Here is a 27111-nt window from a genome sequence, read left to right as displayed (position 1 = left end):
TAATCATAACACTTTGAAATTCTGACGTTTAGAAAAACTGTGCAACCAGATACTGTTTTCCATGAAATAACATGCATTTTTATTGTTTGTTAATTGTAACATGTCAGCACCCTGTGACCTGGCAGCCATCTAAAGATGGAGATCGCTTGATTGGCCGTATTTTATTACACAAACGTCTGAAAGATGGAAGTGTACCTAGAGATTCAGGAGCAATGCTTGGCCTGAAGGTAAGTAATAATGTGCAAGAGATGCTGGCTCTGCATCACTTTAGGTTTATCAGAAAAACAAAAGATCTATTTAATGTGTTTACCCATATGAATGTAGGAGATTGTTTTTTTTCCAAGAATTCATAAATCTTTACATTCAATATGCATTTTTATTTCCAAGTATTATAAAAGTCACAAATATAATATGAGAAGGCATTGAAAGTGACCTGATTAGTACACATTAAAATCCTAAGTATGATGTTCAGTCTTATTTTACCTATATAATTTGCCCTTTAAGTCTTTATCTATGATTTTATGTGATAGGATAATCTTTAGTGTGATGGTATTAGTTAATTTATGCAAGTTTAAGTTATTCGTTACGTGTATTACCCATGCATATAATTGCATTAATGCAGTAAAATGTGAGTGTTTGTGTAAGGGAGAGAAAATATTGTTTGTAATTTGAAAACTAAAAAATAAGTAGGGGATAAAATAAATATTGATTTATATTGTAACTATGACATCTCAGATAAATATTTGGTAATTACAATAATTAGAGCTGTTTTGCTTTTTTATGATTCAGTAGAGTAAATGTTTTAGAGTCAAACCATTTTGCAGAAGTTGTGGTATAGAATAAGGCAGGTAAAAGATAACAGGAAACTTTGGATAGAGGTGGAATTGGGCAGCTAACATTTCTTCTGGTGATTACTATGTGGAAGGCATTCATCTAAGAATTTTTTACATCTTATTTAACATTCACCATAGATGGGTTCAGTGCATTGTAATTTTTTCATGATTTAAAGGTGGTGTCAACTGTGGGATTTAAATTATATCGTACTACTATAACATTTCAACAATGGTGGTGGAGAAAACAGAAATTTTTAACTGAATTCCAGTTGTTGTAGTTACCAGCTACCTAACATTGGGCTGTGAAGCTTCTCTTAGACTCATATCTGAGATAGACTCACATCTATCCAATGTGGATAATACTGTTATGAGATAAAATAACAAACATGTAAATACTTAAATAATATGTTAACAATAATGACAATAATTGGTATAATTATCAATTATTATTAAAGTTATAAGCCAAAACATTATAAAGTTTACATAGAGCTCCAATTCTTTAAGATCTACACATTTAATTTTCAGAATTACATATGAAACTCATTAGCTTAGATAAACTAAATTTCATTGAGCCTAATTTACTGAAACAGAATAATTGTATGGAGTAAGATAAATCAAGGATTTTTGAGTTAATTTGTCGTTTACTCAATTTAGAAGAGAAATTACTTCAGTCAATGAAGTTATTTACTATTATTTGCCTCATTTGCCATAAATTTGATCTATTGATTAAATGGCAGTTGATCAGAACCAAAGCATTAATCTTCAGGATCGAGTCTTTGAAGAACACAGATGACTCCACCAAATTATTCTTATTTTTAAAGAAGATATATCTGAATATAAATGTAAAAATAGAAAAACTGGAATGTAAATGTTTAAGATTTACATTACTTCTCAGGCAACAAGCATATTTAATATTATTCTCAAGAAATGCTAGGTCATTAAAAACATTATCAAGATGCCCAAGTATTACTACTGAAAATTAATAGCATACCATAATCAAAGCACCAAATATTTTGTATTATAACACTTAATTTTATAACTAGACATTTTATTTAATTATATACTACTATAATAGCATATTTTATAATAGACCCAAGTATTTTGTAAAAGGAATTCAAATGACCAATTGTGGTTGTTTCTAATATACAGTGTTTTCCAAGGCAAGGTTTTACAAATTAGTTCTTAGGATACCCCCTCCCAAATTATCTCCAGCACATTAAGTTGTAATTTTAGAAGTTACAAATTGTTCTAGATAGTTTTGCAAGAGTCTTCAACAGTGTTCATTTTAACAAAATGCCTGGTTTAATACTTTCCTCTTTTAAACAGGTAGTAGGAGGGAAGATGACTGAATCAGGTCGCCTTTGTGCATTCATTACCAAAGTTAAAAAAGGAAGCTTAGCTGATACTGTAGGACATCTTAGACCAGGTAAGTTTTCATCTTTGAATATTTCTGTTTAAGATACTAGGCTTAAGAAACTATGTAAAGGGCCCGGCGGGATAGCCTAGTGACTGAATACTCACCTTGTAAGCACCCGGGTTCCATATAGGCACTCATTCATGTCCCAACTGCTCTACTTCCATCCAGCTTCCTGCTTGTAGCCTGGGAAGGTAGTAGAGGATGGTCCAAATCCTTGGGATCCTGCATTCATGTGGGAGATCCAAGGATGCACCTGGCTCCTGGCTTCAGATCAGATCAGCTCTGGGTGTTGTGTTCACTTGGGGAGTGAACCAGTGGATGAAAGTTCTATCTCTCTGTCTCTCCTTCTCTTTGTAATTCTGACTTCCCAATAAAACCAAATAAACATTAAAGAAAAATAAAATAAATTATGAAAAAGTTACCCTTTTTTTATAAGTGTATCTAGCCAGCTGTGAAGAATTCATGTCCCTGAGATGGAAATATTCATTCAGTCATTGGAAAATGTACCATATTCTTGAGTCTTAGTAGCTAAAATAATTTTTCATTTACTGATTGCACTTTTTATTGATGGATTTTCACAATTTTTTTTTGTAAAGATTTAGTTTTTTTCATATTTGAAAGGCAGAATTACAGAGAGAGGAGAGAGTAAGAAAGATCTCCATCCTCGGTTCATTTCCCAAATGGCTGCCATGGCTAGAGCTGGGCTGGTCTGAAGCAGGAGCCAGGAGTTTCTTCCAAGTCTCCTATGTGGGTGTAGGGCCCCAAGCACATAGACTGTAGTGCACTGCTTTCTGAGGCACAACATCAGGATGCTGCACTGGAACTTGAAGCTGTCCCCATATTCGATGACAGCAGTATAGACCAAGGATTAGCCTGGTAAGCCATGGCAGCAGCCTTTATTGTAGTATATTCTAAAATCCACCTAATATTTATCTTGCTTCTCAAAGACCTTCTTTTTCTTTTGAAAAATAATGCCAAAATCGTTTAGAAAACGAACTAATCATTACGCATTTTACAAGAGACTTCAGTTAACAGAAACCCCCAAAGGAAATAAGATGCTTAGTTGCGTGGATATTGAGAAACCTGGGGCACAATTTTAAAACTTTCGAAAGATACAACAGGTCTTGAGAATTGTCCAGAATTAGAAATCACATAGAGATAATGTTTAGGTAATCTTTTTCCTTATGATCATTATTCTGGGTGACATGCGCTATTTGCTATTAAATTTTGTGCCACTGAATCTGTTCACAGTGTATTTTTTTAATTCAGTAGTGGTGATCTTATTCTGTGGAGTTCATTGATGCTTAGATTGCTTTTATTTCAAATATATTTTATGGCATTAGTTTTTCTAAGATTCTTGCTCACATACACTACAGGTGATGAAGTTTTAGAATGGAATGGAAGGCTGTTGCAAGGAGCCACGTTTGAGGAAGTGTACAATATCATTCTGGACTCCAAACCTGAACCACAAGTGGAACTTGTTGTTTCAAGGCCTATTGGGTAAGTTGATTTTAATACTTCATATGTGTAGAGTTTAGCACAACCAAAACGTTTGTAATGTGCAGTCTAAAAATATGTGAATGCCTTATGAAAATAATTTATTTTATAGACAAGTTCTTTTCTTCCTGCTTAGCAAAAGTATCCTGCCCTTTACTTGATTTGATAAAAATGTGTGGTTAATATGTGGCTTATTGCAGGAGAGGAATACATATTTAGATGTTTATTATTCTTTAAAGATTTATTTGTTTTTACTGGAAAGAAAGATTTACAGAGAGAGGGAAAGACCGAGGGAAAAGTATCCTACTCCCTGGTTCACTCCCCAAATGACAGAGCTGAGCTGACCTGAAGCCAGGAGTCAGGAGCGAGGAGTTTCTTTTGGGACTGCTTCATGAGTGCAATGCCCCAAGGCTTTGGGCCATCATTCACTGCTTTTCCAGACACAAGCAGGGAGCTGAAAGGGAAGCAGAGCAGCTGTGTCGTGAAAAGCGCTCATTTAGATTGTTGTTTCTGGCAGAGGGAGAATTATTGACTTGGCACCGAGGTGTCCTCCAGATGTCTAGTTTTTTTATTATTCTAGTAGCCTTATAGATGGCTACTGTTGTTAATAGGGGAATACCATACTAGCAGTTACTTATGTTTCATTACCTGTGGTCCTCTATATTGTAAAAATGATGATGATCACATAGTTTATAAATTACACATTTTTAAAAATATGCTTAACTACCAGACAGAATAGTTTAAGAAACAATGAAGTGTGTTTTTAATGCTGATTAGATTATCAAAAATACCAAACTACTTTATGTGTTTGTAACTTGTCGTCTATATTAATTTGACAATCTCCAAAAAATATCAATTATATTAGCATACTATATTTTATATATTAATATAAGTATAACAATCATTAGCATTAATTTGGCAATTATAAGAAGTTGACCATAAATCTGAACTTATCACCTACATTATAATAATTTTTCATTGGGCTCAGTGTGGTAGCGTAACAGCTAAAGTCCTTGCCTTGCACACATTGGGATCCCATGTGGGCACCAGTTCTAACCCCAGTGGCCCTGCTTCCATCCAGTTTCCTGCTTTTGGCCTGGGAAAGCAGTAGAGGATGGCCAAAAGCAGTGGGAGCCTGTAGCTGTGTGGGAGACCTGGAAGAAGCTCCTGGCTCCTGGCTTCGGATTGGCTCAGCTCCAGCTGTTGCAGTTGCTTGGGGAGTGAATCATCGGACGGAAGATCTTCCTCTCTGTCTCTCCTCCTCTCTGTATATCTGCCTTTCCAACAAAAATAAATAAAATATTTTTTTAAAAACATTAATATTGTTCACTATTACAAAGTTTTTATTTTGTAGAAGATTGTATTCTTATATAGGGCACAGATCATTTTCTCATATACAGATTTACTTTTTTGTATATATTCCCAGGAGTAGGATAATTGGGTCATATGGTAGATCCATTTTCAGAATCTATACCAATGTCAAAGAAATGTCTAAATAAAAAGTGTTAGCATGATATTTAAACCTATAGTGAAATATTAAATACATTTTCAACATAAGGCATTGAAGCAGGAGACCACATGAACTATTATTTGTTGAAGAAGAGTAATGCTTAATTTATGGTAATTCAGGAATTTAGATGTGGTAGTTATATCTCTTTAGTACTATAGAAAATGATTTAGGTTGGTGACTTATTTTAATCAAAAAATACCTTTAATTAGCATGGGGTACTTATTTCTTATATATAATAATAATACTCTTATCAAAAAGTTATCCTTAGTGCATATGGTCCTCTTGTAAGACAGATGATAATTATCAAAGTAATGTTGTGTTCAGTGTTGAGTTTCATGTGTTGTTTTGCTGTCATTTCAGAGATATACCTAGAATCCCGGAGAGCACGCATGCCCAGCTGGAATCCAGTAAGTGTCATTTCTCTTGAAGGAAATGTTACTCATAATATTTTTCATGAGGAGCCAAATGACATATTTAACTATTTGTATAAATTAAGGGATGTTAAAGCCTTCCTATCAAGTACAGTCCTATGATGATGGCAAAATATAGCATTCCATAGTATTTTAAGATTTTTGAAGCCACATTGTCTTCATTGTAGATTTTTAGACAGTTTTTCTGTGGCATGCTATAAGTAACTGAATTTAAATGAAGTGCAAATTAGGTAAGTTCTGACATGCTTGCATACCCATGAAATCATGATGAGAATAAAATAATCAAGAACATATTTTCATCATTCCCAAGAGTTTCACCCTCAAACTTAGCACAACTTTAATATTTACTTCGTAACCTCAGAGTGAGCATATTACATGAAACAAAAAAAGAAAAACTGTGTTTATTCTCATTTACATTTTTAAATATGGAATATTAGTCCTGATTTAACTTCAAAGGTATGTGTGGTAGTGAATATAGGTGTTTAACTGATGTTAACACATGAAGGCTTCTTCAGAATGAACTTTTCATACTAAGGTATTTAACCCGTGACAGTCAGACAATGACTATTGAGAGACAAGAGAACAGAATGGATCTTGCATTGAAATATGTTTTGAGGATATGCCACATTTAGAATCAAGGACTAAAGCAAGAACTTGAAAGGAGAGCCTTCCAGGTCCAGCTGGTGAATGACACCAAGGCAGGAAAGCCCAAGGCAGATTTGAGGAGATGAAAGTAGGCAGAGAGGCTGAATGGAAAACAAGAGGACAATGGTGCAAAGGAGGGAAGTCGTGATTACCAAATGGCATAGGCTCTGTGCCTCACTTTTGGGACTTTGGCTTTTCTCTGAAGGAAACTTAGAACTAGAAAGATGATAATGAGGTGCGGTGTGTGTTTTAGAAACTGGCCAAGGATAAAAGCAGTGAGAAGACTTATCTAATAAACTGGGGATACGATGATGTTGACCTAGACTGTAGTGACAGCAGTGAAGGTGGTGAGACACGCTCACATTTGCCAAATATATCAAAACTGTGACTATACTGTAAGAATAGATATATTTAAAGATTCCTAATTTTTTCATTTTTTATGCTACATTTCCATAGGCTCAGGGATTTCCCTTGCTACCCTTTTCATTCCCCCTTCCCCTACCGCTGAGAAATAATTTTTTTTTTACTTTTATATATATAAATATAAATCTTTACAATTCTTCAATAGAGTCAGTGCAGTTCTTTTGGCATTCCAAAGCTGTCCAATTTGAAATATGGTTACATGAGTTGTTTGAAATAGCACCTATGGCTAGATGCAAAGTCATTTAATCAAAAATAATATCTCAACCATGAGAAACAATCAATATTATTATTATCATGATGATGTGATGGTATTATCATTATCGTTGTTGCTCTCATTTTGCCTAATACGTAATTTGTACTTAATGTTATGCTTGTATAACACTTGGGCAGCAACCCTGGGATAGGTGAAATTTTTATTCACTCAGATTACTCAGAGATTATATGTGCCGTGTGTTAGCTATCTTCTTATGGCTGTTAAGAGGATTGTTTCTACGGAGACAGGAATCCTTTCTCAAATAGCATCTGATCTTATTCTTTAAACGTTGAAGATGAAGAAGGTTCTAGAACTAGTCGATCTAGAATTCTGTTTCTGACTCCTCAATCATCTCTTTTTGTGGTTTTGATTTTTAAGATACATGACTCCTAAGTTTCTATCATGAAAAGCATCTATCATGGTCCCTTTTTCCCTAACTGTTCAAATAATTTCTAATGGTTAGTGTGTTTCTGCTATCTGAAATGTTATAGGATTTGGAGTAAGAGAACAGATTACTTCTTATCATAAAGATACTATTCTTCCTACTTTCTAAGAAACATAAAAAACAAACGAGCAAGCGAACAACCATTGCTCTTCCCTCTGCTCTTAACGCCTGAGGTTTTGGTTCCGTTTTGCTTCAATACGCCCTGTTGAAGGAATTGACCCACCTCCGTCTCCAGCTGGCATACATTGCACAGGCTCATTTTGGACAGTTTTTACTCAAACATCTGATTCTGTTTTTCCAGTTAACTGCTTTTCATCTTCCTTGAAATGTCTCTTAGGTATTTCAGAGTTGGCTGTGTTCCAGAGTGAGCTCCTCACTCAGGCCTTAAAGTGTCTCTTTTAGTGTCCTCCCTCCTTGTGAATGTCAGCACCGCCCTTCTGCATTCATGCCATAGGTGTTGGGGACGTTATGGACCCTGTCCCAGTGACTAGCGCCTCAAATTTTAGTGTTTCCCCTGCTTTCTCATGCGCTATTATCTTTACTTTCTTTTCTGAGTCTTTACTTTCTTTTGTCATGCTCTCTGCTGAAGTCCCTCTTTCTATTCCTTTTGACCACATTTACTGCTGTAGTCTTACAGCATTCATCCTACCTCAAACTGTTTGCTAACTCTTCATTGCAACCCACACTCCACATAAGTAGTAAACTCATCCTTCTCAAGTGTAATCTTTATGATACCATTCCTTTAGACTTAGTGTGAATATTTTATTAGTACTAAAGTGATTATTCTATAATTATTAAATGTAATTTCCGCGGTATCTTACCAATTTCATTTCTATGTATTTTTCAACTTGTTCCTTCACCATCACAGAAATAAATTTGTCCATGCTTGAATAAATTATGGGTATTGCAATTTTGGTTTTTCTTTTGTGTTTTGTTCATAGCTCTCTCTTTTCTGCCATTTTAGTTTTAGTCTATTTTTCCAGAAATGATTTTTAAAACTCACTGCTTGACAACCTTTAGAGTTTGGGGACATTCAAATACATAAGTTCTGAGTATTGTGAATTTAGATTGCCTTCACAAGTTGCTTTATTGATTCATATGTTTGTTCTATTTAAAAATTAAATATTATAAGATGTCAGCATAATATACATAACAGACAAATGAAGTGCTGCGACAGGAGACTGTTTCTACTAAAATTGGCACAGAAAACAATTCAAACTGGCCTTAAAAGAAACCTTAAACTGTAGTGATGCTTCCAAAACAAAACACAAAACTAAACCCACCAAAAACCTCTTAAGAACATACATATTGGAACCATTCTGGATAAGAAAATCGTTTTTTTTAAAATGATCTTTTACATGCATCTTAAAAATATTTTAAAATGTAATCAGGTAAGTTTATTAAATAGTAGTCAAGTACCATTTTACTGTTTTCTCATGTATAGTTATCTTTTCAGGTTCTAGCTCCTTTGAATCTCAAAAAATGGATCGTCCTTCAATCTCTGTTACCTCTCCTATGAGTCCTGGCATGCTAAGGGATGTCCCACAGTTCTTATCTGGACAACTTTCAGTATGTAATCTCTAACTTAATTTATTGTTTCAGAATATCAAATAGTATTTTTTAAAATATGTTGACTTTCATAAACTGAGTTCTTCCTAGGACATTATTGTATTTTTAACCATGAACTTTTAATTCTTACACTTTTTAAGAAATTAAAATTCAATTTTGATTATTTATTGTAGTGCTTTTTATTAGATCTAGATTTTCTGGATTTTATTAAACTAGATTTTGTTAAGACAAGGTAATTTTTAAGTCAAGTATTATTTCAAAATTCAAGGTCATGATCTTGCTTTGTATTATAAAATGACTAATTTACCAATGATTTTAAGAGAAATAAAATACATACAAAGCTAATATTTAAAACTAAATATGTCGTTTTTATAACTTTCCAGTCTTTGAAAAATTTATTATGTATTTAATGGTAATTATTGGAGTACGGAAATTGCTCTAAAATAATGTGATCCTTTGGATATCCTTGTCAATAGATAAAACCAAATTAAAGAGGTCATATGTAATCAATTCCTGATTATGTGCTAGGTGATTTCACATTAAGTGATCCTTCAATTCATCGTTTCCTAATAGAAAGTTAAAAATCAGTTATGCATTTTATATCATGTTCATTTGCAGAGCTTTGCAAATTTGTTTTATTCATTTGTTCAGTTGTCATTTACTTATAAGCCATTGAAAATATCAAGATATTTAAAATTATTCATTTATACATCAGAAAGGTTCAGGTTAATATGGTGAGTAATGTTGGCAATTACTGAACTTGAAATTTCATGAGTGTTTGGGAACTATTTATGTTCTTAAATACAGATGTTGAATTTTGGATAAAACATATTGGAGTTAAAAAAAAGTCCATGTATCAGATTGATATTTGAAGAGAAATAGAAATAGATTTCTTGGGGGGGGGGGATTAAATCAACTGCAAAATTTCCCCTGTTTTTTTGGGGGGGGAGGGAAGGGCAATGTGTTATTTAAATGTCTTCTGAAGTTTTTTCATATTTAAAAGTGAATTCTTCGAGTATAAGCAAAATTAAGCTATGAAAAATGACTCAGAAATTCCCTGAACGTGTCTTAGCTGTTACTGTTTTGAACCACAAAGGTGACAATAACAGAAATACGATGCATACGTGATGAGCTAGGGTGCTGTACATATCTCACTAAAATGATTTTTTTTCTCTTTGTGATTTTCTTTTCCTTTCTGTTTCACAGAGTGAATATTTTATTTTGAAAATAATGGTGCATTTTCAATCTCTATAATAAATAGCATTTTTCCATATATATATATATATACTATGAATTTGTGTGTTTGTGTGTGTGTGTATGTAGATGGCTTGAGTTTGTGGAGGAGATAGTAGAAGTTGAATTTCCCTTAAGAAGGGTTAATACTTCCTGTCTTGTTCATAGTCTCAAGGTTTCATTATGGTTTGGGCAAGGAGAGAGAGTTGAGATCATAGCATAGGGATTTAGTTAAACTTTGGATTTAATGACTTAATGTTTAAAATGAATGTTTTAAAAAGATGAGGCTGTCAAATATTTTGGGGAGATACAAAATTGAGGTTTCATTTCTAAAGGTAAGTGTGATAGTGTATAGCTAAACCCTTTTGATTTGTGATATTGGCTTAATTTCCATGTAATTACGATTTAAAACATATGCTATTTTCTCATTTTCTTATGACTTGAAAAGGTTATTGTATACTATGAAACTGACAGCAAAATTTTTGCCAACATATGATTGTAATTTAAACACACACAGCCCTACACTTACTCACAAATATGAATGCTGATGGCTGTAATTCGTATTTATTGTGTCTACTGTAGGAAGTTAAAAATGTTTTAGCCAAATTACACTTACCAAGTTTAAAAAATATATGTTAAATTCTGACCCCAGGTCTGCCTTAGTGTTAATTTCTTAAAATACAAGCGAGCAAGATAACAATGGATTGCACTCTCTTGTAATCTGTTCAGTTTGTCCTCATTCTATTTAATCTAGGAAAATCTAAATAGTATGCCATCCTGGGATTATTTCCTTTTATGTTCAAGTGTTTCTGTACAGCCTGTAGGCAGTTTGACTTGTCTTAATGATACAGAATTTAGAAAAACTATATGTGTTAGAAAACTGTATCACCCTTTGGGAAAATTCTTAGGAAATCACAAGATGAGATTATAGTTCATATTTCCTTTTAAATCTTATGTTTGAGTAAGTTTGCTTTTGCTGAAATGTTAGTGAGGCTGATATCACATTTACATAATCACAAATCACCAATACCAGAGGGCAAAGATAATTTTCATACGATATGATTTTATTTTCCTAATGGATTATGCTAGTTCAATCACTGATATTTTGCAAGTAGAAAATTAGACATATATTACAAATTTATGTACAATTTCATAAATTTGTATAAAATTAGACATATAATGCAAATTTGTATGCATTTACATTTCATAATGAATTTTTAAAAATATTCAATTTTTTTCACCCCCATACTTGGTTGTGTGGCAGCTCATTATTCTAACACAGAACTATGAGAAGTGACATTGTTGCATGTGGCGGGAAATCTGCAAGAGGTGTGTTTTATGCCTCCTGGACTGTATGTTCACCTTTTCAGTTTGTTCTTTGCAGAGTTCCACTGTTTGATTTCTTTTTCTGTTTTTGTATTATCCTAGAAATGTGCAGCTTTTTCTTCAGAGGATTACTTTTCAATTTTGAATATTCAAAAATTACTTTGTAGTCTTTTTTTTTTAAAAAAAGATTTATTTGTTTTTATTGGAAAGTCAGATATATATAGAGAGAGGAGGAGAGACAGAGAGGAAGACCTTCTGTCCACTGACTGACCCTTCAAGTGGCTGTAATGGTTAAAGCTGAGCCAATCTGAAGCTAGGAACCAGGAGCTTCTTCTGGGTCTCCCGTGCAGGTGCAGGGTCCCAAGGCTTTGGGCCATCCTCTACTGTTTGGTTTCTTCTTTTGGAAAAAAGAGGAATCCTGAAAATGTTCATGGAAAATGTAAATCATGCGATAAACTATGCAAGGCTATCAATTTTTTGCACCAAAATAAACATTTTCTTTCACTTCCTTTTGAAGGACATTCATATCTCCATACAAAAATCTAGATGACTTGATTATAGATTGGTTTGGATTTCATAGGAAAAGGAAAAAAATGAACTATATTTGAATGATAGTCCATGCTACACATCCGGTTTCCTTTGGATTGTTAGTGCCTATCTTCAGACAACTCCTGTGTCATTTTGATCAAGTCCTACGGCAGAAAGAAGCCTTCAGTGATTTGTGATTTGGCAGATTGGAGAGGGACATCCTTAAGAAATGTGAAGCGTGGAGTGGAAGTCTGAGGAGAACAGCAGAATTAAATGCTGAGGAACCTCAGAGATAATGTCTCGTTTTATTGTTTTATTTAACTTCGCCATACCCTGCTGAAAGCCCAACATTTTTGTCATGGTATATTTTGAAAACAGTTTAAAAATCAAGACAAAACGTTATTAAAGAAAATAAACTGTTTAATTTTTTACTTAAAAAAAACACTGATTTAATTGAAACTAGGTGTTTCTCTGTTTTCCAGCTATTTTCTCTAGATATAAAAATGTATGCAGGAGTTTATCTCTTTTTTGAGTCTTGTTTCTTCATGCATAAGCTACCTACAATAGCAACTCTATCCTAGCATTGTTTATTTAATTGTGAGTTAATAAACTTGAAATAAACTGTCAAAAGCTTGGAAAAATACTCTTAAAAACTGTATGTATACAAGGAAATATATTATTGGTGATAAGCGGGGTTAGTAAGTAGTCTTAAGTGTTACATATTAGATGGCATTTAATCTTTATATCTGCTGTAGATTCTTAAAGTCTTAAGTGATTTATTAATTCAGCTCATTCCAGTACACTTTCATTTCTCAAGGTGTGTGTGTGTGTGTGTGTGTGTGTGTGTGTGTATACGTGCGTGTGTGTTAAATTTCAAAGCCAATTTGCTAATGCTTTTTAGGTTTTGCTTAGACACACTCTGTAGATTTAGCACAATTATTTGCTTGCGTGTGTATTTACTGATAATCCTATAATATGCTTTCATCTAACTTATGGGACTTTTTTCCCTATGTACAGACGGCCCTCAGTATCCATGGGTTCTGTATCCATGAATTTAACTGACCTAGGAGGGAAGATATTTGAAAATTTGCATCTGTGCTGAACGTGTACAAACTTTCATCATTATTACCTAAATGATATAGTGTCACAACTATTTATTCTCCATCAGGATTGCCATCTAAAGATGGTTTAAGAGTATGTGGAGGATGTGGGTGGATTAGATGCAAATATTACCCCAGTTAAGTCTTGGGCTTTCCTTACTGACTTTAACATCTGTTGGTTGGTGGAACTAGGAGCAATTCCCTGGATGTTGAGGGACGGTTGTAATGTGCTTAAGTATATAATCTGATATTTCTTGATTCTTAGGTGATGCTTGCAGTCATTCTTGTAGAATATTTGAGCTCAAATATATCATTTTTGTATTCAGTCTTAATTCTTATGCTGACTACACTGTGAATAATTTATTAAGCAACTCATAACATTTTGTATTGTTTGTGTATTTTAGCACTTGACAACATTAATTTATTCATTACATTGACATACTTACTTTAGATAAATACTATAATGGGAAATTGTATTTAAGGGATATTAGTATGTGTTTGTTTTTACTTTACGTCTCTTAGTTCTAGCGTGGTGTCTTTTTTGGTTTTGTTTTATTGCCTTTTTCTTTAATTTTGCTTACCAGAGCCAAAGCCTTAGTAGAAGAACAACGCCTTTTGTTCCTAGGGTCCAGGTAAAGGCCGTGTCTGCCTGATAGAAACTAAAGTTGTGTGTACACCCTTCTTTGTATGTTTTTGGAAAATGCGTAGTAGGAAAACTTTTTTTGGTCTGTTGCTCCAAACCATGTTATTGACTTTCAAATCATTTTCTGAGTCAGCTTGGAAATTCTGCATGGGGATTAGACTACAAAATAAAAATTTAAAGAGACAATCTTTGTTAGTGATTGTTATATGACAATCTAACTACTAAAACCAGTAGGTTTTGAAATGGTATTTAATGTAGATTTAACTTAGATTTTACTTATATATAGAATATTTATGGCAATAGCTAATTATGCTGTCAGTGTTTCCTTTTGTTGTGCTGAGGTTGCTGTCTCTTTAAATCGTTCATTGTGTCATTTAACATCTACATTTTCTTGCATTTTCCAAGCAGTAACTCCTTGAGGAGATTGGCAAATATATTTGTACCTTATTTCAACTATGCATATTTCATAAACAGTTAAACTTTTTGAAAGTATATTCTTTTGGAAAAAAACAAATCACAATCCAGATACAATGTGCTAGGTTTACTTTCTTTATATATTTTGTCATGCCAGTATATTTTACCATAATACTTGGGTACAAGTTGTTTGCCTCTTTTCATTAGGAAACCCTTGTAGGGTAAAATAGTATCAACCTAGCTTTCCTAAGCATAGTATTATCCCTTCCTTGCTTTGCTGCATGTTTAAAAAATATTTTTGGTCTTAGATAATAGTTATTTTGTTCAAATTTGAAGAATTAAAATTATTCTACTTAAGATTACAATAAACATTATCTGCTTGTGCTGTTCAAGTTCTACTCAGGAAAACTAAAAGAGTTATATGGTAAATCTGGAATAATTATATGAAAATGGTTAAAATGACATCATGATGCCAATAGGCTTATTTTAATCATTTATTGTACAGCTACAGATAGGCAGTTTAGGAGCATTATTAAGAAGTTAGGAAAAAAGATTCATAAAGTTGTGGATAATATAAACTGGGGATCCACTAAAAATTACAACCTCAATGCAATTCCACAAATAAAGCCTAGGTCGAATAATCAAACCTTTAGTTTAAAATAGGTTATTATAAAGTATAATTTTGATCAGATTATCAGTAAAAACAATATATGATTGTCTCCTAAATAATTGATTTTTATATTTATGTTTTAAATATAATTGAATAAGCGATGGAGTATTATTACAAAAATGTGAATATCCATGCTTAACAACTGTTTGCATGAGAAATAGAAATTAGTAGGTGATGTTTTTGGTTTCCAATGTGTGGCTCATTTATGTCATGATTTTTACTGAGCAAAAACACTGCATTGGCATAGTAACACTTCCTAGCTTCCGCAGGCCTTTTTTTGTGGAAAAAAAACTCACAGAGATTGAAAATTACTTCCAATAATTACCAACTTCATTTCATGATTATAAATACTATTTGTTTGCTACTTGTAAAGTTTATTAAAAAATTTTATTTTAGTGTGTTAAGATAACTTTTTCCTTAAGGTGTCTTGTATACATGTAAATATCCTCTGAAGTGATTTTAAGTATCTTGGAAAAATATAGTTTCCTTTATTAGTAGTAAAGATAAAAAATCATGAGAATTAATCTGCTCTTAGTCACAGGTTGTAGAGTAATTATAACATTGTCTATGACATCTCATCTCATGCACAATGAGACATTGCTGCATCTCGTTTTTTTTTAACTCATGTTTTTGCAAGAAGAATTTAATTTTCCTTTGCATTCCCCTAACTGAATGTATATTCTAATATTGTTAATTGAGCAAATTATCAAACATCTCCCTTTTCAAATACTGAGGACCTTTTTTCTTCAGATTGTTGATCCCTTAGTCTAAAGAAGTGGTTTTCAAGCTTGGATGCCTGCAGGGATCACCTGTAGGATTTGTTATAAATCTATTTTCAGGGCTTATTCTGATTCAGTAGATGACAGATAGACCCAAGAACTTTATAAATTTTCAGTGAATAAACTGAGTAATATTGATGCAGGATGTGTATTAACTGCAGCTTCAAAGGCAGTCTTCAAGCATCCACTTTACTTAAAAGCTCCATTAGGAAAACATGTTTTTCTTTATACAAAGGAGAGAAGAAGGAATAACATAAGAATTAGTAATTATGATTTTTAAATTTTATGTATCTCTTACATTTATTCCTATAGAAAAATTTGGCCAAAAAAGCAAATAGGAATAATTTACTTGCTCTATTTAGCTGTCAATTACCTCTTCTCACTCAAAAGTTACTTATTCTCTCAAACCCCACATTTTATAGTAAGCCATTCAAAAAAGCATGCTAGGTTTGGAAGTGGACTCCCAGTGTAACATATATAATCATAATAATCATTATTGTTATTTTCAAGTTCTAAATTTTTGATTCAGTATCAATTTTAGGATACTGGTTAGTGATGTGTTGAGTTGTGAACCAAAATGTGGATTAGAGCCATGGTTGTTCAGGATTCTGACTCATAATTAGCTAGCAAAGGAGTAGGAGGGTGTAAGCTGTGTGTGCAAGAGTGATGACTTAAATCAAATGTCTTCCGCAGATTATTGTGAAGTTCCAGTTCCTAATTATGGCACAGGAAAGTTAATTCACATTCTTATCTAAAATCATAAATGCCCTTCTATTATTTTGGAAATGTGAAGCATTTACTTCACAAAAGAAAGAGGCTTTATGGATAAGCAAGAAAAATTTTGAAAGATGCACTTAAAAGTTTCAAGTAGAAACTGAAATAATTTGTTAACTAACACTACTAGTGAATTCCCATAACTTACAGTCTTTGATAAGGTCTTTGGCTGTAGAATAACATAAAACATTTACTTAAAATGTCCCCTTGATTGTCATATAACCAAGTTATTGTCAACTTAGTTAATTTTGAGTACTTATTCTAAAAGAGAGTCCAAGATGAACTACCGTGATGTTCATTTTGTAAATGTAAGCAAAAACACGGAGCAATCAGTGTACATAAAGTCCTTAATTATAATGTAATTGTTATATACATGATAATAAACACATGCTATAGGATAATTAGAAAAGCTAAGAATTTAGCTCCTTTAACAGACCGTCTGAATCATTTTTTTTAATTTGTTGAAGTTATGATTATACATGCTTTTAACTAAGCATAATTTGCCAAGTGAAATTTATGTTATGTGCTATTATTAGTAAGAGAATGGCAATAAGTTTGGAAATGAAAACAGTATAATTGAGTTAATAGATGAATATTTATTGCTTTCCAGATAAAACTATGGTTTGACAAGGTTGGCCACCAACTCATAGTTACAATTTTGGGAGCAAAGGATCTCCCTTCCAGGGAAGATGGGCGGCCAAGGAATCCTTACGTTAAAATTTATTTTCTTCCAGACAGAAGGTAGGTATATAAAATAAAATAAGTGTTCAGTAACAATGAGTACTTCAGTTCTATGTCGTTTGTTTTTCTCTATCATAAAGGTGCATATTTTAAACATAACCATAGGCATAAAACTTCCTAGAAACCAAATATTGGCAACCAATAGTTGAGATTATATAAAGTTTAAATGTTTGTTAACATATTTTTGAATATTCATTTTAGGCATGTGTGGATTATTTATTAAATATTTTCAACACAATTTTGGTGTCAACTGAAACATATTCCTTATTCCTCCTTATTCCTCTATAATTTCTACCTCTCCTTATCAAGATTTTTTCTGTTTCATAAAACTAGCAAGTGTGTTTTTATGTTTCATCGCCTTATTTAGGAAAGTTACCCACTCAGTATGGATACTGTTTTGTCAAGCATATGTTTATCTCTGTTCTCATTAACATAAATTATATGGTTGTAGTCTTACACAGTTTCTTTCAGGTCTCTGAGTAGACTTCATGGAAAGGGATGGGAGGCCATACTTCTATAACGTCCTATATAGAATTTTTAGTTACAGTGCATTTCTCTTTTATATTTTGAATGGAAAATTAAGAATTTGGATGCTATACTAAGCTAAATAAAAATAAAGATCCTGGTAATATGAAATTAATCGGAAAAAGTGTAGGTTAGATTTCAATTTTATCAGGAAAAAACCAATTACATTCTCTATAAATTAATGATTTTTAGAGATTCAAAAATTTTAACATCATTAGGTTGGTATCAAAAATATCTCTGTAACATGTTTATTGGTCTTAGTTTTTTAATGCTTGCAGCATCTTTTCAATTTTTGGCTTCTACAGCATGATTTGATGCTGAAGGCATTAGTTTGATTCCTAGAAAAAAGGATTTTTTTTCAAAGATTTATTTATTTTTTTTGGAAAATAAAAGGACTATTTTCTTAATGTGCGAAAATAAGATTTATAGCATTATTCTTTTAAGTGAATTTGGGCTTCATTTAACATTAAATTGCCTTATTAAGCTGCGACCATATATATTGGGTTTGTAAGGAGCTTCCAAAATTACTCCCTCCCCCCGTTTCTACCCAATATAGAAATCCATTTTAGGAATACTCATACTTTGAGGGTTTTATTTTCATCTTTAAGAATAGTTACTAGCTCATTCTTTTGTTCTGCTTTGGATTTCAGTGAAGTTATCCTTTAATTAGTAAGTTCCTGCTAAATGCATCCTGCTTGGACTTCAGAGAAGGAATTTTATTTATTGATACGGTCTCAGAATTCATTCTTTCACTACTGTGATATAAATAGACAATAAATAAGTATGTAAGATTTTGAAAGGCAAGAGGAGAGAAAGACCTGAGAAAAATCATAGTACTTATAATTATTCCCAGAACTTATTCCTTTACACAATGTCACTTCTTTTCCATTTCGAAATAAAATATGCTACACAGCTTTGAACATTTATCTTCCTACCAAATTAAGACAGATGTGATGCATATAAATTCATGTCAGTTACTATATTTATTTATTTTTTATTTTTTTATTATCATTAGTTGTTTTTTTTTTAATAAAATTTATTTTGACATTCTTTACATAGTTAATTAGGGTAAGAAAGTTCAAGGGCTACAGGAAAGTGGATAATACTAGTATGTTTTCCATATTGTTACCTTCATGTTTAAAGGGGGGTATTAAGGGAGAAGGTCCACCCAATTTCCCATCCTCCCCAGGTCCTGGATGTAGGGCATGCTCTGAGGTTCTTGCTCAAGTGGTTTTGATATTGCAACTGTTATGAATCGCTCTCAATCTTGCCACTCCAAGCACTATGAGGTCTTTGAAAAATCCACTGATTGACATAGTCCATCATAGCTGAGATGGTTGGTTGACCCGTTCTGTCTTCTCTCTTTTCTTCGTTAGGGTTCTGAGTCCAGCATTTAGATTAGGAAGATCTCCAAAGAAACTTCTTGTATGTGCTAACAAGTACAGGGCCTGGCACCGTCCATCGCTCCAATCAGCTGGTGGTTGCAATTGCTGGGTTGGTTCTGTTTTCACTCTCGACTTCCACTGGAACCAATGGGTGTTGCAGTCCAGCCTGGTTCTGCCCCGCACATACTTGGCCCTCACCTAAACCAGTGGGAGCTGCAGCCTAGTTGGAGCGACCCACAATAACCCCCACCAGGCCCGCCCCCTACCCTGGTTTGCCAGTAAGTGTAGCAGTAATCCAGTCTGTCCCACACCCCATTCCACCCCAGCCGCTATCTTAGTTTTATGTCCTCCTGTGGAAGTGGTAACCCAAGAGGGATGAGCCCACTATTTCCCTCCCAGGCCTCTCCCACTCCCAGATTCCAGCTGATGCTGCGTCTAAGCCCAAACAACCCTCGCCCACTTTAATTTTGTTTGCACCAGTAGGAATAATCCGCCGAGCCCGGCTTTTCCCTGATCTAGTCCACATGAGGCGCACAGGTGTGGTAGCTCTGCCTAGTCTGGTCTGCCCCCATCCCAGCCTATGCTCTCCTGTGGAAGTAGCTGTCCAGCAAAGGAACCCTCCCTTATTCCCCTGCCGGCTCTGCCCACTTCCTTTCTTGTTCTCAGGCTGGTTGGGCACTGTGGTCCCTTCCGGTACAGGCAACCTCACCTCGGCATTCCATATTGTGCACTAGTCTTTGTTGCGACCGAACCTGGGTCGACCCACACTGGTGCCTGGATTTGCCAGTGGATGACATGGACAGCTTCAGCCTGGTCTTGCCCCCACGTCTGCCAATTGTATGCCAGTGTGTAGCTTTCCATGGCCTTTTCTGGGCTGTTTCCTATCATGTTTCTTGCGCTGACCTGCCGGGTCTGTGTCCTGCCAGAGGAGTTGCCCAGGCTCCTCCATCAGAACCTCTCCCAATGCCAGGTTTCACGCTTACCAGTGGGTCCATGAGCCAACCCTACTCAGTCCACCTCCTGTCATGGCAGGAACTGTGGCTTTTCCTGACTGGCCTTCCACCCAATCTGGTTCTTGCTGTTGGATGTTCCAGCCCAGCCATAGTTTGTCCATACCCACGTATGGCTCACACATGGCTCAGTAGGGGTTTGAGACCTTGTCTAGTCCATCCCATATCTGCCCTGGTCCTCCAGGACACCAGAGGGTGTTGGGGTCCAGCCCGGTTCGGTGCATTCAATCCCAGTCCACACTTGTGCCAAGGGAGACTACAACTGTTTCCAGATCAGAATGCAGCCCCCCTTCCAGGCCACATGCCTCTTGGTGGGAACCTCAGCCCAGCTAGGGTTGTCCCCTTTGCTCCCCAACCAGGCCTATTCCCAGCCATAGATCACTTGCCTGCCAATGGATGCTCTGACTCAGCTTGGCACAGCCCCTCCCCTGTCCCAAACTCTGCCTTAGACACTGTGGCTTAGCGTCCCTGGCTCACGCAGACCAGTAGGTACAAGAGCCTAGCTCGGCATGACCTTTGCTTCCTCCTGGTTTCTAGTTTTACTTGTGGGCTAAGGTTTGCTCAGTCGTGCCTGATCTACTCTGTTCCATTACCAGTTGACACATTAGCCAGCTGTTGGAGCTACTTTTGCAGGACAAGCCCCAAGCCATAGCTTCTGCATGGACTGGTATTTGGTGCTCAGCATTATTAGTGATTACAAGTTTTACAAAGGAAGAGTTACTGCCTGTTTCAGGTCCAAGAAGCACAATGGGTTCAACCTGGAGCTAATTAAGCAGCGACTCAAAGAACCAAATCCCCAGAGCTCCCCGGCCGGGTGGCCAGCAGGTGGAGCCTGGCACCAAATGGCGCACTGGCCGCCCGGGGAACAGCTCACCATGTGCACATGGTGGCTGTCCAGGATCCAGGCATGAGACGCCCCATCCTGAGACCCACCAGCTGCTGGGAGGCTGCTGGAGGTTTAAATTCCCAGGCCCAAGGTCGCGCCCCTCCCAAATCCCATTCACTGCCCAATGAAGGCAGCGGGTGGGTCCTGGACATGCCCAGTCCCAGAGACCTCCCCCCTCGGTCTACTCACCCCGAAGGAAGTGGCCCCCGGAACCCAGCAGGCCCGGGAAAAGCTCACCATGTGCACATGGTGGCTGTCCGGGATCCAGGCATGAGACGCCCCATCCTGAGACCCACCAGTTCCTATATTTAAAGGAAGCTTTCTGCTGTATTAAATATGTTTGATCAGAAAACATGTATTGTCTCTAGAACATTCAAGTCTAATCTCTATTAACAATTAAAGTTACTTTGCTTCCCCATTTCAGAGACACTCTTGACTTTATTCTCTTTCCTCCCTGTGTTTCCCAACACTCTTAGAACTGTCTTGTGTTCTATTTGGAGTTGATTTTCTGTGTGGTTATCATTCAAATAGGTTCTCTATGGAGTCTGCAGTTTATTCCTGTTGCTATCCCTTTTTCTTGTATCTGGTCATTGATCCTAATATCTTAGAGAAGTGATGTCCAAATTGGAGAGGGGTAGTTTTGCTGATATGTAAAAATTCTTGAAAAAGATTCTTGAATTAACAGTCTTATCATATTATTTTTTATCTTTTATGTTAATGTATTTCCCAATATATGTAACTTTTCAGTACCACTGGTAATACTTATAGGAAATTAATAAATAAATGTGCAAATGATGAGATAACAAATTGTTCAGTTTATGAAGGCATACAACCTAAGAAAGTATGATAACCTCTGAGTTGAGAATCCCATCAAATGGTCATCTTCCATTTCAAATTTACACTATAGTGGCTGTCTTACATATAATTTTCAAGATTTTAAAAGACGTAGTATTTGTGAAATAAACAAATATTTATTATGTGTAAGAGTAATTTCATAAGGTGCAAATAGTAATTACTGAGTAGATAAACTATGGGTATAAAGCTGTGGACATGAGTATGTATATACGTATTTTGTATAATAAGACTTGCACAGGGTAAGTTAAGGGTATATGTAATATTACTGCTTAAATACTGTCATTAGGATTTCCAGTGGGACCTTACGTTCAAAATTTGAATTATTATTTTCCAGTCTGGTCCTATTATGGTTTTAAGAAAGATAAAATTTTCAATTACTATTTTTGAGAAAAAGTAAAATTCATTGAAATGTCATTAAGTATGACAGTGATTGAAAATAAAGTATGATGCAGTTACATAGCTTACAAATTTTAATAGTAATTTTAAGGGTTATAATAATTTCAGTGTATAACACATTTGTGGTTTAATAACTTCTCTCCAGAAAAGCAATAACTTCATAAATTTTAGGAAAAATGTATTATTTAAATTTTTATACTTTTATTTTTTTATAGCGATAAAAACAAGAGAAGAACTAAAACTGTGAAGAAAACATTAGAACCTAAATGGAATCAAACATTCATTTATTCTCCAGTTCACCGAAGAGAGTTTCGGGAACGAATGCTTGAAATAACCCTTTGGGATCAAGCTCGAGTTCGAGAGGAAGAAAGTGAATTCTTAGGAGAGGTATCTGAACTTATTTGAAAACTTACATTGTTCATGTCATGCTGATTATTTTTATATGACAGTCAATGGAATTTTATATTTCAAATCTCTAAAATAAGCATTTTTTCTTTAATGAATGTAGCTACAGCTGGGGCCCGCATGGTGTTGAATAGGTTAATTCCCTGGTTGCCAGCGCTGGCATCCCATGTGGACGCCGCTTTAAGTTCTGGCTGCTCCTCTATTGATCCCAGTTCTGTTTATGATCTAGGAAAGCAGTCAAGGATGAATCAAGTCCTTGTGGCCCTGTACCCACCTTAGGGACCCAGACGATGTTCCTGGCTCCTTGCTTCAACTCAGTTCAGCTCTTGACTTTGATAAAATCTTTTCAGCTCCAGCTGTTGGGGCCATTTGGAGAGTGAACCAGTAAATGCAAGATTTCTCCATGTCTCTTCTTCTCTATATAAGTCTGCCAAATAAAAAATAAAAGCAAATAAATCTTTTTTTTTCCCATTGGAAAATCAGTTGTACAAAGAGGAGAGAGAAAGATCTTTCATCTGATGGTTCACTCCCCAAGTGGCCACAACGGCTGGAGCTGAGCTGATCTGAAGCCAGGAGCATCTTCTTCTTCAGGGTGTCCCATGTGGGTGCAGGGTCCCAAAGCTTTGGGCTGTCCTTAAATGCTTTCCTAGGTCTCAAGCAGGGAGCTGGATGGGAAGTGGAGTAGTTGGGACAAAGACCAGCACCCATGTGGGATCCCAGTGGATGCAAGAGAAGGACTTTAGCCACTAAACTACCGCAGCAGACCCCAAATTAAATACATCTTTAAGAAAGATAAACATAGCTTCTGCTTTCAAAGTTTATCAACACTATATAAAATGGTTCTGAAAACTGATAATTTTGTATTTTTGTTCTTACTATGGAAATTTTGCTGTTGAAAAGATTGCATTATGTTTCAAAACTGCTTTGTTTTTTATTACATTTCATTTTATGACATCGTTTCATAGGCTTAAAACTGCTTTGTTTTTTTAATGTAAATATGTGGTGTGTTGTATATATCTATACCACTGTTAAGTAGTAAAATTTATTCATAGATTGATTTTTAAACCCTATAGTGTTCCAGGCACTGTGTTAGAGACTGAGCCTTAAACTGTGAAGAAGGCATATAACTTCAAGAAAGTTGCAATCCACTGGGAATCTAGACAGTAAAGTAACACTTTTGCTAGAACACGCAAACTGCTTGCTATATTGAGATAAAGGCAACAGGATTGTAAAACTATCATGCAAGTGAGGAATGCTCAAAGTATTTGGAAAGGAAGAAAATTTAGCAATGTCAAGAGAAGTTACTCCTGCAGAGGGAAAAAGACATAAAGAGCCAGAGGTTTTTGTACAATAGTATTAAAATTGGAAGGGCAAATGGTAAGAAATGAGACTTGCCTACTACAGTGAATTCAAATCAGATCCCTTACCATATTAAGACATTTGAATGCCTCCTTTGGCTAAGGAAAACCAGTGATTGATTTACAAAGAGATTGATTTGATGGCTTTAGGGCTTGAGAGAAGTATTTTTAATTGTAATGTGGATAATGAATTGGAGAAAGGCAAGATAGGAAGCCTTGTTGAAAAATAAGCCTATAAACAATTTGAGAAGCCAAATGACAAAGTTGTGGGCAATAGACATTCTGCCCTAGTGGTGTGGATGTATGAATTTCCTGCACAACTATTGAGCAAGTTGTTTCATCTTTGTGCTTCCTTAGTTAGCCATAAGAGAATAATTACGATTATAAATGAGTGCTGTGGTGTGTGTAAACAGAAGGGACATAAATGCTTATGTTGCAAATGACTTGGGGGAATTTGGTAGAAGCTAAATAATATCTTGGCTGTTTTGCTTGTTTACTTCCTGTAGCTAAAAAGTAATGTGTTTTCACACAGCAATCCGTGCAAACACAAATGTACTTTCTCACTTGGATAATACCTTAAACAGAAATAGTCATTTATTTATACAGACTGATTTCTTTTATAATGTTCAAACATATTCTTAACACAAAAGCCATAATATAGTTCTCAATTAAACCCCATTCTTTTGATTCTTTTTTTCCTTTTCTTTTTTAAATCCATAAACCATCGTATGTTGAATCCATAGTTTTACGACAGACTGATTCATATGATATCATTCACTAATGAGCTAGTTGTGTTTACAAATAAGTTCTTTTAATCATTTTTGGCATTGGTATCATATTGATAAAAGTTAAATAAGAAGAGTGAAATTAAATATAAGAGTAAAATTTTCCTAGTAGCAGTCTGTTAATTAAATAACAAATTGTTAGAAATCTTAATGTATGGTATGTACTTTAAAATAGCTTTTCTTTCCTAATTCAAGATTTTTAAAGTTTAAATTAGTTATTATAAAATAATATGCATTTTATTATTATAGAACTAAAAATATTATTTCTGTAATGGTAAACTTAACAACATCTAGTAGGTGAAAGGTCAAAAAATCTACAGATTGCATATCTTAGGTATTAAATGACTAGATAACAAAGAAATTACAGAAAATTTTATCTAGAGATTACTGAAACATATTGATAGTTTTCCAACCCCTAAATGATTTGGTTTTTGATCTAACATTGTTCTTATTATAACGATTATAGAAGATACAAGACCCTTAGAACCTGTTTTGATTGATGCATCTAACAGTCTTTTTTTCTCTTGGGCTTGTAGATTTTGATTGAGTTAGAAACAGCATTATTAGATGATGAGCCACATTGGTACAAACTTCAGACCCATGATGTGTCTTCATTGCCACTTCCTCGCCCCTCTCCATATATGCCTCGAAGACAGCCCCATGGGGAAAGCCCAACGCGGAGGTTGCAAAGTAAGTTTCCAGAAAGTGTCACCACTGCATTTTCTAACTTTGAGTGAGTTGGATTTGGATATATTATTGAAATATTAAATGGTACCTGTTAGTAATATTTCATAGCTGTTATGGAGGAATTTAAATGGTTTCATTCACTAAAATAAGTTCACACTGTTTACTCATCACAATTTTGAAGTGCATTACAGTTGTGTTTTGGGTGATATTACTCTAAAAGATCACATGATACATAAATCCTAGTACTTAGAATTTTAAATATAAGAATCAGATAGCAGACTTATAACTACCAAAAATTATGATTTATACTTTAATTTTCCAGATATTTTATGAATTTGTAGGACAGCAAATATACCATAGTGGTTTTTTTTTTTTACATTGGAACTGTATGGCTTGAGCAGATTATATCTTATGCCTTATTTTGTTTATTTATGAAATGGAAATGAAAATGCCTATTTTATACAGAGTTTATAAGAATTAAGTAATGTAAAGTGGTTTTGTTAAAATGTTTGCATTTTGGATGAGACTTGAGTATCATCTTAATTTTGAAGCAAAATTAGATCAATCTGGAGAAAATCAGAATAAAGTCAGAAATGTTTGGAGAATGAAAAGTGTTATTTTTGGTTCTGTGAATCTACAGTTTAAGGTTTGAGATTTTTGCTTATGAATCTGTAATCAAAAGCTGAAGTAGATGCTTGCCGCTTTTGTTAACGAAGTCAACATATTCCAGGTTACAGTATAAAATTATTTGTGTATTTTAATAATGGTGTACAGTAACAAGACTTTAAATGTGTACATTTATAGTCATGAATTCCCTATCATTTATTAATCATCAGGAATACACTTGATACTATAATAAGTAGCTACTGACTAAATATATCATTACCTTCCTACTGTATAGGAAAATAAATCATGTATCAAAAGGCTGCTTGATGAGTAGAGAGGTAGGACAGAGTGATGTATGGCAGTCAGGAAAACTGGGAAAATTGCATTCAAGGTTTCAAAAATACTTGGAATTGTATTTTCTGTCAATAATCAAATATGTGGGTAATTTGTACTAATTGAAACTAATTTTGCAGCACTCCTGTTTCCAGCCTCCACACATCAACACTCATCCATCTCTTCTTTCAAATGCCATTACAATATTTTTGTTGTAGTTTTTATATTAGAATGAGTTTTATCAGAACTGATGCTTTTGTCGTGGCTGCTATCCTCTGTTCAACAAAATTTCACAAGGTCCACAAAGCAGGATAATGGCTTGTTACATGAAAGTGACTAATGTGTGTTGTAACCTACTAGAAGCCATTGCTACAGTAGTAATAGTTCATAGTGTAGAGGTGCAAGTCAATCTTACCTTTCCCAAAGAATTTTCCCATTCTCCACTGCTTTGGGTTGTTGTGATACAGAGCAGGTTTGGACTCCTAATGCATGAAGCTTTTATATCCACTCCTAGTTTCTGTTTTTCCCCTAGTTGATAAGTAACAGTATATGTGAAGGATAGTGCAAATAGAGTACTTCCTCAGTGAATGTATGTGTTATGAATTTTCATGCAATTAATTTAACTTTTAGCTTTTCTTCCCCCCCCCCG

The 27111-nt window shown here is 34.7% G+C and overlaps 1 protein-coding gene across 34 annotated transcripts in view; it reads left to right on the top strand.

The window, feature by feature from the left end:
- LOC121167605 (regulating synaptic membrane exocytosis protein 2) overlaps positions 1-27111 on the top strand; it is a 471939-nt gene that overhangs the window by 237669 nt on the left and 207159 nt on the right. For 29 of the 34 annotated variants that reach the window (XM_040997128.1, XM_040997111.1, XM_040997118.1 and 26 more), the window contains 8 exons: positions 108-227; positions 2160-2259; positions 3627-3750; positions 5618-5664; positions 8911-9023; positions 17101-17231; positions 22504-22675; positions 25373-25526. In XM_040997128.1, the coding sequence (XP_040853062.1) occupies positions 108-227; positions 2160-2259; positions 3627-3750; positions 5618-5664; positions 8911-9023; positions 17101-17231; positions 22504-22675; positions 25373-25526 (961 nt within the window). Of the gene's footprint in view, positions 1-107; positions 228-2159; positions 2260-3626; positions 3751-5617; positions 5665-8910; positions 9024-13794; positions 13843-17100; positions 17232-22503; positions 22676-25372; positions 25527-27111 lie in introns of all 34 variants that reach the window. The other 5 variants (XM_040997123.1, XM_040997112.1, XM_040997142.1 and 2 more) reach the window with 1 other exon arrangement.

Source organism: Ochotona curzoniae, unplaced genomic scaffold (genome assembly GCF_017591425.1).
Source record: "Ochotona curzoniae isolate NIBS_2020 unplaced genomic scaffold, NIBS_Ocur_1.0 patch4, whole genome shotgun sequence".
NCBI classification, from domain to species: Eukaryota; Metazoa; Chordata; class Mammalia; order Lagomorpha; family Ochotonidae; genus Ochotona; species Ochotona curzoniae.
Note: the sequence above shows the minus strand (reverse complement) of the source record. Positions and strands in the feature narration are given on the sequence as shown.